The 13,899-nt window shown below is 38.1% G+C and overlaps 1 protein-coding gene and 1 long non-coding RNA gene across 4 annotated transcripts in view; one reads left to right on the top strand and one right to left on the bottom strand.

Annotated features, from left to right (window-relative positions):
• MYBL1 (MYB proto-oncogene like 1) overlaps positions 1-10,533 on the bottom strand; it is a 35,217-nt gene extending 24,684 nt beyond the window's left edge. Inside the window, exons 1-3 of one of the 2 annotated variants that reach the window (XM_024126974.2) lie at positions 10,292-10,533; positions 1,734-1,839; positions 1,346-1,417 (exon numbers count right to left, since the gene is read on the bottom strand). In XM_024126974.2, the coding sequence (XP_023982742.1) occupies positions 1,346-1,417; positions 1,734-1,839; positions 10,292-10,311 (198 nt within the window). In that variant the 5' untranslated portion in view covers positions 10,312-10,533. The remainder of the gene's footprint in view (positions 1-1,345; positions 1,418-1,733; positions 1,840-10,291) is intronic. The other variant, XM_024126975.2, reaches the window with a different exon arrangement.
• A 576-nt stretch (positions 10,534-11,109) lies between these two features.
• Positions 11,110-13,899, top strand: part of LOC114487834 (uncharacterized) — a 48,580-nt gene continuing 45,790 nt past the window's right edge. For both annotated transcript variants that reach the window (XR_003683282.1, XR_008619443.1), the window contains exon 1: positions 11,110-11,767. This is a non-coding gene — a long non-coding RNA (uncharacterized lncRNA). The remainder of the gene's footprint in view (positions 11,768-13,899) is intronic.

Genomic DNA, 13,899 nt, shown 5'->3' with positions numbered 1-13,899 from the left:
TCGAGGATAAGACATTCAATAGCATTCTTTAAAAATGTAGTATTTATTTTACATGCCTGTGCCCCAATTAATTTTTAATTAAAGTTGTCAGCATTGCTTAGACTATAAATAAAGACAATATATATTTGAAGTTAAATTATGTATCTCTATACTCTGCCTTACAACAGCAAAAAGCAAAGCTACAACACAGATACTGCCATAAAGAAATGTACTGATGAATAAAAGGGAGTAAACAGACAACTATACAAAGCAGACATACGAACTCAAACAGCATAGCAGTCTGGATTCATATAGTATAGCAGTACATAACTCTAGAAAATTAAAAAATCCTGAAAGGCATTATTAGACCACTCATGGTATTTAAAGGATGTTTATAAATGACAACCTCCAAGTTATCAAGTAAAAACTAAATATACCTAGATAGAAGATGTGCATTATATACCAGTTAAATTATTTAAGTGTTGAAGTTCAAAAGGAAAATGAATTTACCAGGATAAAACCTTATGTAGAAACATGCCAAACTCCAAAAATGATTAATAAGTGTAGCCTTATTTTAGTCAAGTCACAACCTAAGTTAACTCCTATGTATTACAAGGATAATAATAATAACACTTAACTTTTCATTAGTGATCCAGTTTCCAAAGATATTAGTTCATATACAGGATTACAGATAATTTAGAAGCATATAAATACAAATACTTTATTTACCAATAGCTCTGTCCTGGTGCCTAGTGGACTTATTTTTATTCAAACTGAGCTTCTTCATTTACAGCTTCTGTACATCAATGCTGATCCATTTTAAGGTTATCAATTTTTCAAAATAATCAGGCTGTTCCTGTATAGCCTTGTAGCATTTCTCTGTTATTTGCTGTTACACCATTGAAATTAAACTGATAAAGCTAATGTAAATAGCTTTTCTAATTTAGCTTCCATTTATTGAACATGTGCTAAATGTCAGGAACTGTGCCAAACACCCTATATGTTACTTCTAATTCTCACAGCAATGTTGTTTTTTCTGGTTTTATTAATTAGCTACCAAAATATTTCAATATATTTAACTTCTCTCAAAATGTTTTAACATTTATCAGCAAATATTTATAAAGCCCTACCCAAACTTCGTATCATTTTTGTTTTAGATTAGTAATCTTTTTAGATCCCTGGATAAACTAATTACTAGAAAATCAGACTTTATAAGCTTCCAACTGTAGGAAGATCAGAACAAAAGAGATGTTTTTAGGAAGGAAATCTAAATCTAAAATAATGTAGACACATTTCTGAAAATAGCAAATGTAACCCCATGGCCTAAATCATTCATGTCAGCAAAATAAGATAATGTTTTACTTACTTGAAGATGACTAGCAATTAGAGTCCAATCATCAGTTCCATGTTGTTCAACCAACTTCTTTAACTTATCATCCTATTAAAACAGGTATGAAAAATTAGAAAGTTCTCCCTCACCCTATTCCTGAATATAGATACTCTCCAGTTCTTCCACGTCATATCTGGTGGCCATTTTTAGAAGGACTGAAGCCATTATAACACAAGTTCTCCCATTTACTAAACTGATTCTGTCAGTCTCAATATCAACCCGCTATTCATGTATGGTTGAAGAAAAATAATGTGCAAGTTAGTTGATGGATAACTTTTCTCATGTTTTGTTTCTAAATATCTTTAATATATATTATTAATCATTAAATACGAGCATAGAATTAGTAAGCCTATCACATAATTACCTCATCTCTTGTCCATTTTACTCTATTCCAGAGTTTCTTCAACCCTTTTTGTTGTGGGACTTCATAATCATGATCAGCATACTGAAGGTCATCATCCTCATCCTCACTAAAAAGAACACAATTGTGAAATCAAGAATTTTATTTAAAGATATGAATTCAATCACTGAATCTGAATACACACAAAAGAAGCCACTCAGACTAGCAGACATATGTCCAACGAGATTATTCAAAGTATAAAAAAAATTAAGAGTCATACAATGGAGAGGAGCTGTAGTTCTTACTGACACAGAGGAAAGAAGCTAGATATGTCAGCAGAGGCCAAGTGATAACCTTTATGTCATGCTAAGGAGTTTGACCTTTATTCTTTATTTGACCTTTAACCTAAAGAGTTAAAGGAATTTAAGTAAGGGAGTAAAAGACCAGTATCTTGTGTTTCAGCAAAAATCACTGGCAAAAGTCACTGGCAGGAATGTGGAGAGATGGAGGAAGGAAGACCAGTTGGTAATCTTTCACAATACCCCAAGTAAGAAATTATTAGGGCCTGGCAACGATAATGGTAAAATACAAAACACAGTCAGTTAAAAGACACAATGGAAGAAATGAGCCATTTACAACACCAACAACAAAAAAAGTTAAAATATGTAGAAACAATTTGAGTATACAGATCAAGTTATAGTAAACAATGAAACACTATTATGAGACACAGAAGAACAAATGAAAAGACATTCAGAGCACATTCTTGGAAAGGAAAACAATATTATAGATGTCCATTCTCTGTAAATTAATTCATAAATTTAGATTAAATGAATAAAAATACCAATAGATTTTCAGAGGAACTTAGACACGCTGATTCTACAGTTCATATGGAAAAATAAACAGGCAGTAATAGCCAAAAAAGTTCTAAAAAAGGAGAGAGAGAATTAGCACTACCCAATATCAAAATATACTGTAGAGAAACAATAAATAAAACAGAATGGTACTGACACATGCGCAGATACTCAAATCAATGGAACAGAACAGAACATTCAGGAAAAACACAAAATCCGTATGGGAATTTGGTAAATTATAATAGTAACATATCAATCAGTGGGGTAAAGATGGACTTTTCAATAAAGGGTAAGACACTGGGTAGCTATCTTAAAAAATAAAGCTAAAGTCTCACTTTAAAATAAAAAATTCAGATGAAGCAAATATTTTACACTTAAAAAAATGAAAACATAATAGTACTATAATAGGGTTGAATTCTATTTTTTACATCCTTGAGTAGAAGAAATCTAAATGTGACAAAAATCAAGAAACATAAAAGAATAAACCAACTGTCGTGATAGTAGCTATAGAAAGAAGCACAGAAAACTGAGATATGAAAAAGGTAGAAACAAAAGGATTTTTCAACTGATGAATCTGAGAGATATGGGAGGAAGATTCGAGGACGACTCCAAAATTTCTGGCTTTGGGAGCATAAATAGAGCTATTCACTGAGATAAGGAATAGAAGGAGAAACAGAACTTTGGGAGGTAGAAGGGAATGAGGAGAGTAAGCAGTTTGGACTGATTTCAAGGCACCTGAGAAATATACAGGTGGATACTGGATGTATCCAGAACAGCACCGTCCAATAGAAATGTAATGCAAGCCACATATGTAATTTCTTAGTAGCCACATTTAAAAAAAATAGGAACAGGTGAAATTAATTTTAATAATAAATAATATTTAACTCAATATATTTTTAAATTGTCAATTCAACATGTAATCAACATAATCACAAAATTTTTTACATTCTTTTCTTCTTACTTAAGTCTTCAAAATCTGGTGTGGCATTGTCCAGGAGGGAAGAGAGTGCCAAAGGCAAAAGAGAAAGAGAAAAAAAACAAGAAGATGAAGCTGATAGAAAACGCCCAGGAGCAACAAAGTGAATTCCTAGCTACAGACAGAGCTAATCAGAAAAATTAAAATTAAATTAAATTTAAAAATTTTTTTAATAAAATAAAATTAAAAGTACATAGCAATTCAGGGCTTCCCTGGTGGCGCAGTGGTTGAGGGTCCGCCTGCGGATGCGGGGGATGCGGGTCCGTGCCCTGGTCCGGGAGGATACCACGTGCCGCGGAGCTGCTGGGCCCGTGAGCCATGGCCGCTGGGCCTGCGCATCCGGAGCCTGTGCTCCGCAACGGGAGAGGCCACAACAGTGAGAGGCCCGCGTACCGCAAAAAAAAAAAAAGTACATAGCAATTCAAACTAGCCACATATCAAGAGCTCAACAGCCACATGTGACTAGTGGCTCTCCTACTAGGCAGAGCCGATCTAGAAGACAACTGGGCACATGAATCTTCTGCTCAGGTAACAGGTCTAGGGTAGACATACAGTTTTGGTAATCACCAGCACACAGAGAACAGTTAAAGCCATGAGAGCACAAAACCCCAGAAAAGAGGGCAGGTCTTTATGATAAACTGAATTAGAGGATTTTGAGTAGTCAATGGACTGAATAAAGTTATGAACATCTGAAAATAACATGAGCTAATATTTACTTAACGTTTCTAAGTACCAGACATTGTGGAAAATGAAGGCCTAGATTTAATATATACTGTTTACAGATCCTTTGCAGGAACTTCTAATTTCCCTTGATTTGTCAATTCCATTAGGACCAAAATTATTCTTATCCGACCAAACAAAACACCAAAATCTCCCACCCACCTACCTATGACACCTAACTGCTTCTTTAGTTTAATGCACTTCAGTATTCCAATACTTTCTCCCCTAAGGCCAATGTCTATTTTAATAATCTGCCAGTCCTATTTCCATATATGATTGTTTTGTTAAACTATGCTGAAAATAAAAGCACAGGTTTAATTAAATACCTGTTATTTGCAGCCATCTTCAGCTATCAGAAATATCACTTGATTAGCCACGATTAAACTGTTAAATTGGAGATGGTTCAGGATCCAATGACTTCATAAATTTCTAAGAAGGCTAGTAAACCAGATAAAACACCATACTGAAGCTTGCTGTCCACTGTACGCACTCATGGAACTTACCCATCCTTCTCAATGCTATCACACTTGCCAACCTTCCCAACCAAATTTTAAACTCAGGAGTACAAAGACCATGTCTAATACGTTCACCTCTCTTCATCAAGCACAGTACCTGCCATTCAAACATTTGTAAAATTACTGAATGATCTTGCTTACTCTTTCACCTCCTCCGAGTATTCTGTATTCCAAAATTACCTCACTCCTTCCCAACCCAATCAAAACTTTTACCTCCCTTAATACAGCTGATCTCAAGTTGACATGAGAAAGAAAACGTTCTTTTTTAACAAATGCAAATACCTCTAAGAGGAGGTAAAAAGCATTCCCATTTATTAAAAAGAACTTTCAAAATCCAAATGCACCTCCAAGTGGCAGAATTTTAAGCATAACCTGCTGAAACAAACATAAAAAAAATATTCAGTACAGAAGGGGTTCTTTGGGGTGTCTATTAATATTGCCTAACCTTTCCTAGAACTGTCCCCTGCAACATTATCACTTCCTGTCATCCCAAACAGCCCTCAGTCATGCTTTTTACAGGTTCCCGTCTTTTCTTCCCTCCCCTCAGATCCCAACACCTTCCATAACAGCATATTTGAGATTGCTTTAAAAATTAGGTTATTTGAAAACAATTTCTAATTTGGGGACTCACCCATATAAATTTTGAGTATTCACAAAAATATCTACATCACATCTAATCTGTACAAAATTCACCTTATCAGTATTCTTATCAAAATATGTTAAGTTAAATATATGAGTCCAAAAATGTTATTTTGGTCAAAAGACTAGTTTCCAAGGAGTAATATTCCTGAAAACATGTTCATTTTAACTTTAAAAACCTGCCTTATTTTTTAACCACATACTTGATTTGTGAGAAATTTCTATTTCTACAAGAGGTTTCATTCTCTGTCTTGCATCAGTATGGCCATCATGTTCAGGAAGCTGGGTTTTTTGAGTGGTTGAGTGTGAGGGAGGATGAAAGTAGAATTCTTAGAATCCATCTCTCTACCACTAGGACTTCCCTAGAATCTATCTACCTAACTACTTCTTAGTTTTAGCATTAAGTTATTTCTATATTATTTAAGTAATTGTTGAAAGGATGATAAAACTTTCAAGTAAGCGTGACAGAAGAAGATCCTAGAAACTCATCACTAGCTACAACATAAAGCTGCCTGAGAATGCCTACAATTTGCGAAGAAAAACGGGAAGAGATAAAACCCCACAAATAACTTCACCAATATTCTACTTTCACCATTTAACAATGAAAAAGTCCCATTGCTTAATAATGGTTAGACACCATCAAAACAAATCATTATTTTATTTTCTTTATTTGTTGTTTTATTTGCTTTATTTTTCTGCTTTCTACTTCATTTTTTAGTATTTCTGTATTGTAGCTATCAATGCTGGTAATATCTAATAGTTAAATAAAATCAACTTCCTACTATCTATCTGCAAATAGATAAACCATTTTTACCCTAGGGTGACTAATCTAGAAGACAGTAAAAATAGGTGAAATTATTTCTCCAGTCACAAAGCAAAAACCGAAGAGGAATTTGGTCTTTGAATCTCCATTCAGGACTTGGTTTCCAGAATCATTCTGCCAGTTTTATTTTTTAAGTCAAAGAAAATATTTATTCTGTAACTGTCTAATACATAACCTAAGTACCATATTCAAAAACTTTTGTAGATTATGAATGAACAAAGTGATTAGGGTGATTATGAAACTGCAAAATGAAGAGCATATGCACACACACAAAAATACTATGACTTATTAGGCCAGGAAAATGGTTAAGAGTAATTCTATACTGGGGTGTAAGCTAATAGGATGTGAAAGTCATAACTTTCCCTGTGAAATAATACACAAACTATTCACACTTGGCAATATTAAGATAAAACATTCGAGAGAAGTTCAATTTTAAAGGACTTCAATTATTCCACCTAAAAAAGAGTAAAACGTGGTGTGCCAAAGGAAGAATTTGAAATTTTTTTAAATTTATTTTTATTTGAATAGAAACTACTGATTTGAATTAGAGAAATATCAGTCGTTCTATAAAATTTGCTCCAGTAAAATCACTTCAACTTGATAATATTTTAAATCAAACTGCATCAAGTCTGAATATTTTTATCATAATCAAAAAATACATCTTTATTATACTGTCTTGACAGGATAACCGTGAATTTTTTTAAGTGCAATTGAATTCAAGGGATGAAAATTTACCAGTTTAATAAAGTGAAATCAGGCCACCCAGTGGTTAATACGATGTACTGCATACATGAATATTTTATTCCCAAAGATGGACTGCAAACTAGCATCATTATAGTAAGACGAATTCGACTTTGACCATTAATAGCAATAATGAAATAAATACTGAAGGGATTTCTACCTAGCTATCCATCAACAAAAACAATGCGAGAACATTTCTATTTTATTCCATTAGTGTGTGTATATTTTTAAATGAGGAAAGATGATTACAAAAAGAGTTCAAAATAGGAACTATATTAAAGCTAGATGGTGCCCTATAGACCACAAAATCCAAACGCCTTATATTAACAGACCAAAAACAGGGCTATAGAGTTTACTTGCTTTCCCCAAACAATATTGCTAACTACAAAGTTGATTTAAAAATCAGTTCTCGTATTTCAGTATTCTTCACCTACAACACCCATCTCACTAGAAACAACACAGTAAAATTGCTTCCTACAACACACACACCGCATACCTAAAGAGCTGGCTTTTGTCTTTCCAGTTTAGTATAGTCACCAGTCATCTCAACTGTAAATACCTGAATGTGTTCCTACTTAAACAGGCCTTCTAGCTTCTAAATGACACTTTTTAAACCTTATTTTTAAGAGTGGAACTGGCTTTTAAAACCTAAAATTAATTACTTAATACATAAATATGGTTAAAAATCAAATACATGTTAATAACAGATATACCAATTTTAGTATTGCCTGTAAATTATGTCATTAAAATCCCCAGTGGGATCTAAAAACTATTTAAAGTCACAACACCAAATAAACCTTTTCCTTTATGTAAATCCAGATCAGAGATACTATAGCTATCTTAAAGATCAAAAGAGCTAACATTCTTCAGTTGCTTAAACCTGAGGTAACATTTTTTACTCCTTTTTTTTTTTCAGATCATACAGGAGAGGTTATTACAGGATTTATGCCTGTAGTTTTATGCAAAACTTTTATACAGCGAAGTATAGTTTTCAATCAAATACTTAAGTGGTTGTATAGTTGAGATTTTAAAGTGACTGAATTATGTCCTTTTTCATTCAACTATAAATTAGGTTCATATTTATTATTAAGATATTTAGTTAAAGGCATGAGACTAGACTTTGCCCAATAAATAATTTATCCTTCAAAACATTTCACATCCTATTATTTTCTAAGATAAGTCATATTTACATCTACAAGAAATATAATTTAGAGCACAAAACACATTCAAGTATGAAGACCCTAAGAAATACACCATTCAGAGATGATAATTCCTCATCACATCTTCTACCTGTATACTCCCATAGGGAGTGTAGCTTCACCCCACCACATTTAATTACTCCAGACTTATGACTCTTTCAATCATTCTGTAATACATTTCAATTAATTTATACAGCTGACAGGAATAAAAGTCAACAGTGCAATTAATGTTAGATCTCAAAGCTCACAGTATTGTCAATGAAACAACTTATACAGGCAAATTAATCATTAAATCACTTCTTCTTTCTTAGCCTATTATTATGAAGCATACGCAAATTATGGACAGAAAAACTAACTGGAGAAGGCAGGGTTCTGACATTCAAGCATCCACGTCTAACCATAACTAACTGCTAATGACAGCATTAGCCAAGAAACTGTTTCAAATAAGATTAACATCAATACTGATAAGTAGATAATGCCACAATTTAATATAAACAAACTCCTGTTATTGACTTGACAATATTCACTTGTCACCTTGCTTAATGAAGGTATATTTAAAAATTCAAAAGAAAAGGCCTAAATCAATACCTCAATAATTATAGTTACAGGAGATTTTAATATCTATCTTTTCTGAAGACTGAGAAGTCAATCAGGTCCTTGATGTTCTAGAGTAGTAATTCTCACCTGGGTGATTCTGGCCCCCAACAGACATTTGGTAATGTCTGGAGACATTTTTGATCATCACACCTGGGGGAAGTGGGGTGTTACTGGCATTCACCGGGTAGAGGCCAGGGATGCTGCTAGACATTCTACAAAGCACAGGACAGTACCCCTCCCACCCTGCCTTCCCAATACAAAGAATTATCTGATCCAAAATATCAACAGTGCCTAGGTTGAAAACCCTCTTCTAGAGAAGTGTGTGTGTGTGTGTTTGTGTGTGTGTGTGTGTGTACATTTGTTCCACCTCAAGAGTCTGATCTATTCTGTAGTTGCTACAAGTAATAATCCAACAAAGACTTAACTACATTCTATGCTGATTTCTGCAAAAGATACCTTACATGCAGCAGATGCTTAATAAATGAAGAGCAACAAATACTATGTGTACTTATTGCCAATTTTTAACAGTAATCTGCAGTGAATGAAGCTAGTACTAAATTTCAACTTGGGAAATACACCTCTAGTTGAGACTTTGAGGCTGTGGATCTAGATAAATAAAACCATTTGGAAATCCTGTCAAACATCTTTTCATGTTTATTTAATAATACTGACAACTAAAAGATACTGTAGTTTTTTGTCATCTAAGTAATTCCTACACACAATTTAGGAGTAGCTACTATAATGACATAAATAAAAATGAGAAGCATAAATTCATCCTAGCAAGTTTTCCAAAAAAACATGCCCTACCTCTGTGCAACACTTAGGCACAGTCAGAGCCCAACAGACACATAAAATATTAAGTGACTCAAACACATTGTTTTATTTTAAGATCAAGCTACTGGTGGTAACAGTGTGGCATCTTCCTAGCAGAAGATATTAAAAATACATACATAAAGCTGAGAACATGGGTATGGTAATTACAGTAAACATCAAAAAAGGTCGTCTCTCCTCAGCTATTCCTCAGAGGACTTCCACACCTTTCAAGGGAGCAAAGACGGCAGAGGGGTCCCCACCCAGGTTTATCACAAAGTTCCTATTTTTAACTGGCCCAGTCATTCAGAGAAAAAGAGGCCCTCTGAACACCATTTTCAGGTCGTCCAGGCAGGACACTTCCACTTTCATCTGCGGAGCGTATTCCCTGAAAGCGCACAGACTTACCTGCCAACTCCCACCAAGAAGTGGCTGTGAGCGTTTGGGGGGTCTGGATGTGCGCTGTGGGGAGAGTCGACTCAAAAGAGCAACCTGAGCATCTGTTAGTCACTTTCTGAGTCTGAAACACACTGGTCCCCAACTACACACGTCACGGCTGCGCTGCGGCCAGCGGGCCGAAGCGGCTGTGGAACAGCGGGAAGAAAACCTCTGCCCCGGCTGGGGAGGGCCTGGTGCGGAAGCAGCGGGAAAGGAAAGGGAATCTGAGCCGACACTGTGCCGACGGGCCTGGGCGAAAGGGATGTCACCCACCTGCGCGACCTCTTCGCCATCCTTCAAGTACCGCATAGGCGCGGGCTGGGCGGGGACGCAGTTCAGCCTCCTCCAGCCTCAGGCTAATGCTCCTTCTCCCCGACCCTCCCTCCGCTTCCCTCTCCGAGGTCCCTCTCCGCGACGACCGAGTGCAGAACGCACGTCCCCGGCAGGGCAGGACAGAAGGACGGAGGGGCGGACCGCGACCCGCCCCCGGTCCGCAGCGCCGCTCCTAGCCCCGGCCCGGCCCGGTCAGGGATGCCCCCAACATGTCAGCAGACGCGCTCCCGCCCTCCGCCGGCCCCTCCCGCCACCTCTCAGCCTCCTCGCCGCTGTCCCAGCGCGGCTCCGCCGCGGGTGCCGACCCCCGCCCTTTCCCCGCAGCGAGCAGCCCTGAAGGGCTCACAGCCTCCTGCAGGGTTTTGTCCGCACCGCCGAATCTCGCGCCCAGCCTCCCTCAAGAGCCGCCGTTTGAATCTGCGCACGCGGCCCCGAATCTTATTGGCTGTGGCGGCCGCACGCGGGGGGACGGGGGCGGGGCGGGGAGAGCGCGCGCGACTGAGGGCGGGGCTGGGGAGCTGGAAGCCGGGACTGGAACCCGCGGGAGTCGGGGAAGGAGTTGGGAGCCAGGGGGTGGGGCCGCAGGCCAGGCTCGCGGGTCCAGCAGTGACAGGACCCGGAGCGCGCAGAGCGCCGCACCCGACGGGGCGGGACGCCGAGGGCCGCGCGGGGCCTGCTGGGAAAGCGAGTTCCAGGCTCGCGGAGAGGCGTGTCCGGAAGCGGCGGCTGGAGCCCAAACTTCCCGGGTTGAGCGGACAGTGTCCCTGAGGGTTGAGCTGACCCGCCAGGGCATGTCCCCGCAGCCTTCTCTCGGCCTCAGCTCTTCAGTCCTCGGGTGCGTCCCTCCTTACTAGTTAGAAGGCGCGGTCTTCGGACTTAAGACAAATCTAACCCTAAAATTTGCGCGGCCGTTATTGTTTAAGCAAAAATGCGAACTATTTTTGCCAAACATCGTAGCTGCTGAACTAGCGAAGACTGTAGCAGGAAACCGAATATCAAGAATGAGCAGGAGTGTGACAGGTGAAAAAGTTTTTAGCTGGACACGTGCTTGGAACGGAAAAGGGAAATAATCCGGGTCGGCGGCTGGTCTCCAAAGTGCTTAATCTCCTCCCCGGCTCTACGGGAAGTAGCTGCTGTGCGCGGTGAAGAAGCCCTGATCTAGGAGAAGAATGCAGGAAGACCGGAGCGGACTGGGAATTTCGCCCAGATAAATGAGTAAGGTCGTCAACAGTAGAAGGTGACCTTCTTTCGCAGGAGAGACAGGAGGACGGGGCAACTGCACTGGAGGAGCTTCTGGCAGTTAAAACTATTCTAGAGGTTTCAAGTCTAATAACTACAAACTGCTCAGTTCCAGTAGCATTAAAGTAGATTAACTACAGTAAGGATTAGAAACGGTAAAGGATCCAAATTTGCAAGGTAACATGCTCTACTGCATGGAGCACGAAACCACAGGTTAATATTGTAACAAACTTACATTTTGCTATTTTGAAAGTTTACGCATCAATTTTTGCAAATAAGAGATGCAGGTGCAAATGTGAATTAAGAGGAGCTTGCATGCACTACTTTCAAAACTTAAAACACCTGCCTTTTTATAGTTCCTTTTTCTCAAGGTATGGGTTCTGGGAAGGTAAAACAGCTTTTCTTTCAAATCATTCCTTGCTGTGTTGCTAGTTCACTTTAAAAAAAAAAAAAACACCCTAATTTAGAAAGTAATGTCGTTTGAAAACAGTGTTTTCTTTACTCCTGGGTCACACATTACTCCGCTTATTTACATCCTAACAGGAAGCAGAGTTTCTACTATATTTTAGGCTGTAGTCAGTTGTATACAGAATACCTTTTTAGAGCTTGAAGAGAGTTGTTTTAGATTTTGACAGCAAACTAAGTCCCTCTCATTTTAGAGATAGAGAAAAACATAATTCCTCAGAAAGATAACCTCGCAAATTCATTTAAATTAGTTACCAAAAAAACAAAGTGTGGAATTAAGGTGGCTCACAGTCATTTGAATACACATACTCAAATATAACCTGTGACTTGCGTTTTTTTAATCAATATATTTAATAAAAAATTTTAATTCAGAGTATATAAACTCTCAAAACTCAATAATGGGGAAAAAAAAAGAAACAATAAAAAGGGCAAAAGATTAGAGCAGACACTTCACCGAAAAAGATAAGTAGCATGAAAAGATGCTCCACATCATTAATCATTAGAGAAATGCAAAGTAAAACCACAATGAGGTACTACTACACAGCTATTAGAATGGGGGCAGGGGGACTGTAAAGAGTGTTGGCGAAGATGAAGATGCTGAGCTAGTATAACTTTTCATACACTGCCGGTAGGAATGCAGCTGAAACAGCCACTCTGGAAAACAGATGTTTACAGTGGCTTTATTTGTAATCACCAGAAGCTGAAAACACAAGGAACTTTGTCACACATTTACTCCTCAGCCACCAAGTGTTAGTTTTGAATAGTCTGTTAATGCTTCTCAAGTCTTTCCACAGAGGTATAGGGGGGAAAACCAAGAGGAGACGGGTGGGGGACAAGTGCTGGAAATTTCTTTGAAAACTGTCTTATTTTTGAAAACTCATTTTTTATATTTAAAGATGAGTTTTTAAATTATTTACTTTCTTGCTCCATATCTTTAAATAAATCGCCTCCTTATTATTAAATAAATGAGCAGAAGGTACACCATGCTCATCCTTCACATCTTATCCTCCTGCAAAGGCCAAATACTCTAAAGGTTTGCTAACTTAGTTTGAAAAGCTTATGCTGTTTTAATATAGTACCTAATAGACTATAGTTTTCATAGAGCTGTATCAACCATTCCCATAAGTAGATTTTTGTCTGTTCTACTTATTGTAGGTCCTCAGTCCCTAGAATAGTGATACACCCAGATGCTCAATAAATATAACTGTAGAATGAATGGACAAATACAAATAAGTGCATTAAGTAAATATTTATGCTTACAGGGATGCAACAAGTACAAATTAAACCAGATTTGAAACACCATTTTATGACTACTAAGGTAGCAAAATGTTTCTAAATCCTGCCAACAGAGTTTGAATAATTCCTTGATGTTAGTATTGAAACTGGTATAACCCTTTTGGAAAGCAATACCAAGCAAAAGCCGTAAATGTGTGCACAGCCTTTGACAAAAATTTAGAATATAATTCAATACAAGCAAAAAAGATGTGCTTGAGTGCTTATCGTAGTGTATTCCATTAGAACCCCAGTTTGGAAGCATTCACATTTTGAGGCTAGTTTAAATGGTTCATCAGCAGGAAAAAACAATTATATAGCCAGTAAAAATAGTGTAATATTAAGACAATGCCATTGGGCTTCCCTGGTGGCGCAGTGGTTGAGAGTCCGCCTGCCAATGCAGGGGACACAGGTTCGCGCCCCGGCCTGGGAAGATCCCACGTGCTGCGGAAGGGCTGGGCCTGTGGGCCATGGCCGCTGGGCCTGCGCGTCCGGAGCCTGTGCTCTGCGGTGGGGGAGGCCGCAGCAGTGAGAGGCCCGCGTACCACCAAAAAAAAAAAAAAAAAAAAAAA

Source organism: Physeter macrocephalus, chromosome 15, assembly GCF_002837175.3.
Source record: "Physeter macrocephalus isolate SW-GA chromosome 15, ASM283717v5, whole genome shotgun sequence".
Lineage (NCBI taxonomy): Eukaryota > Metazoa > Chordata > Mammalia > Artiodactyla > Physeteridae > Physeter > Physeter macrocephalus.
The sequence above is the reverse complement of the archived record's forward strand: the minus strand, read 5'-3'. Positions and strand labels throughout refer to the sequence as shown.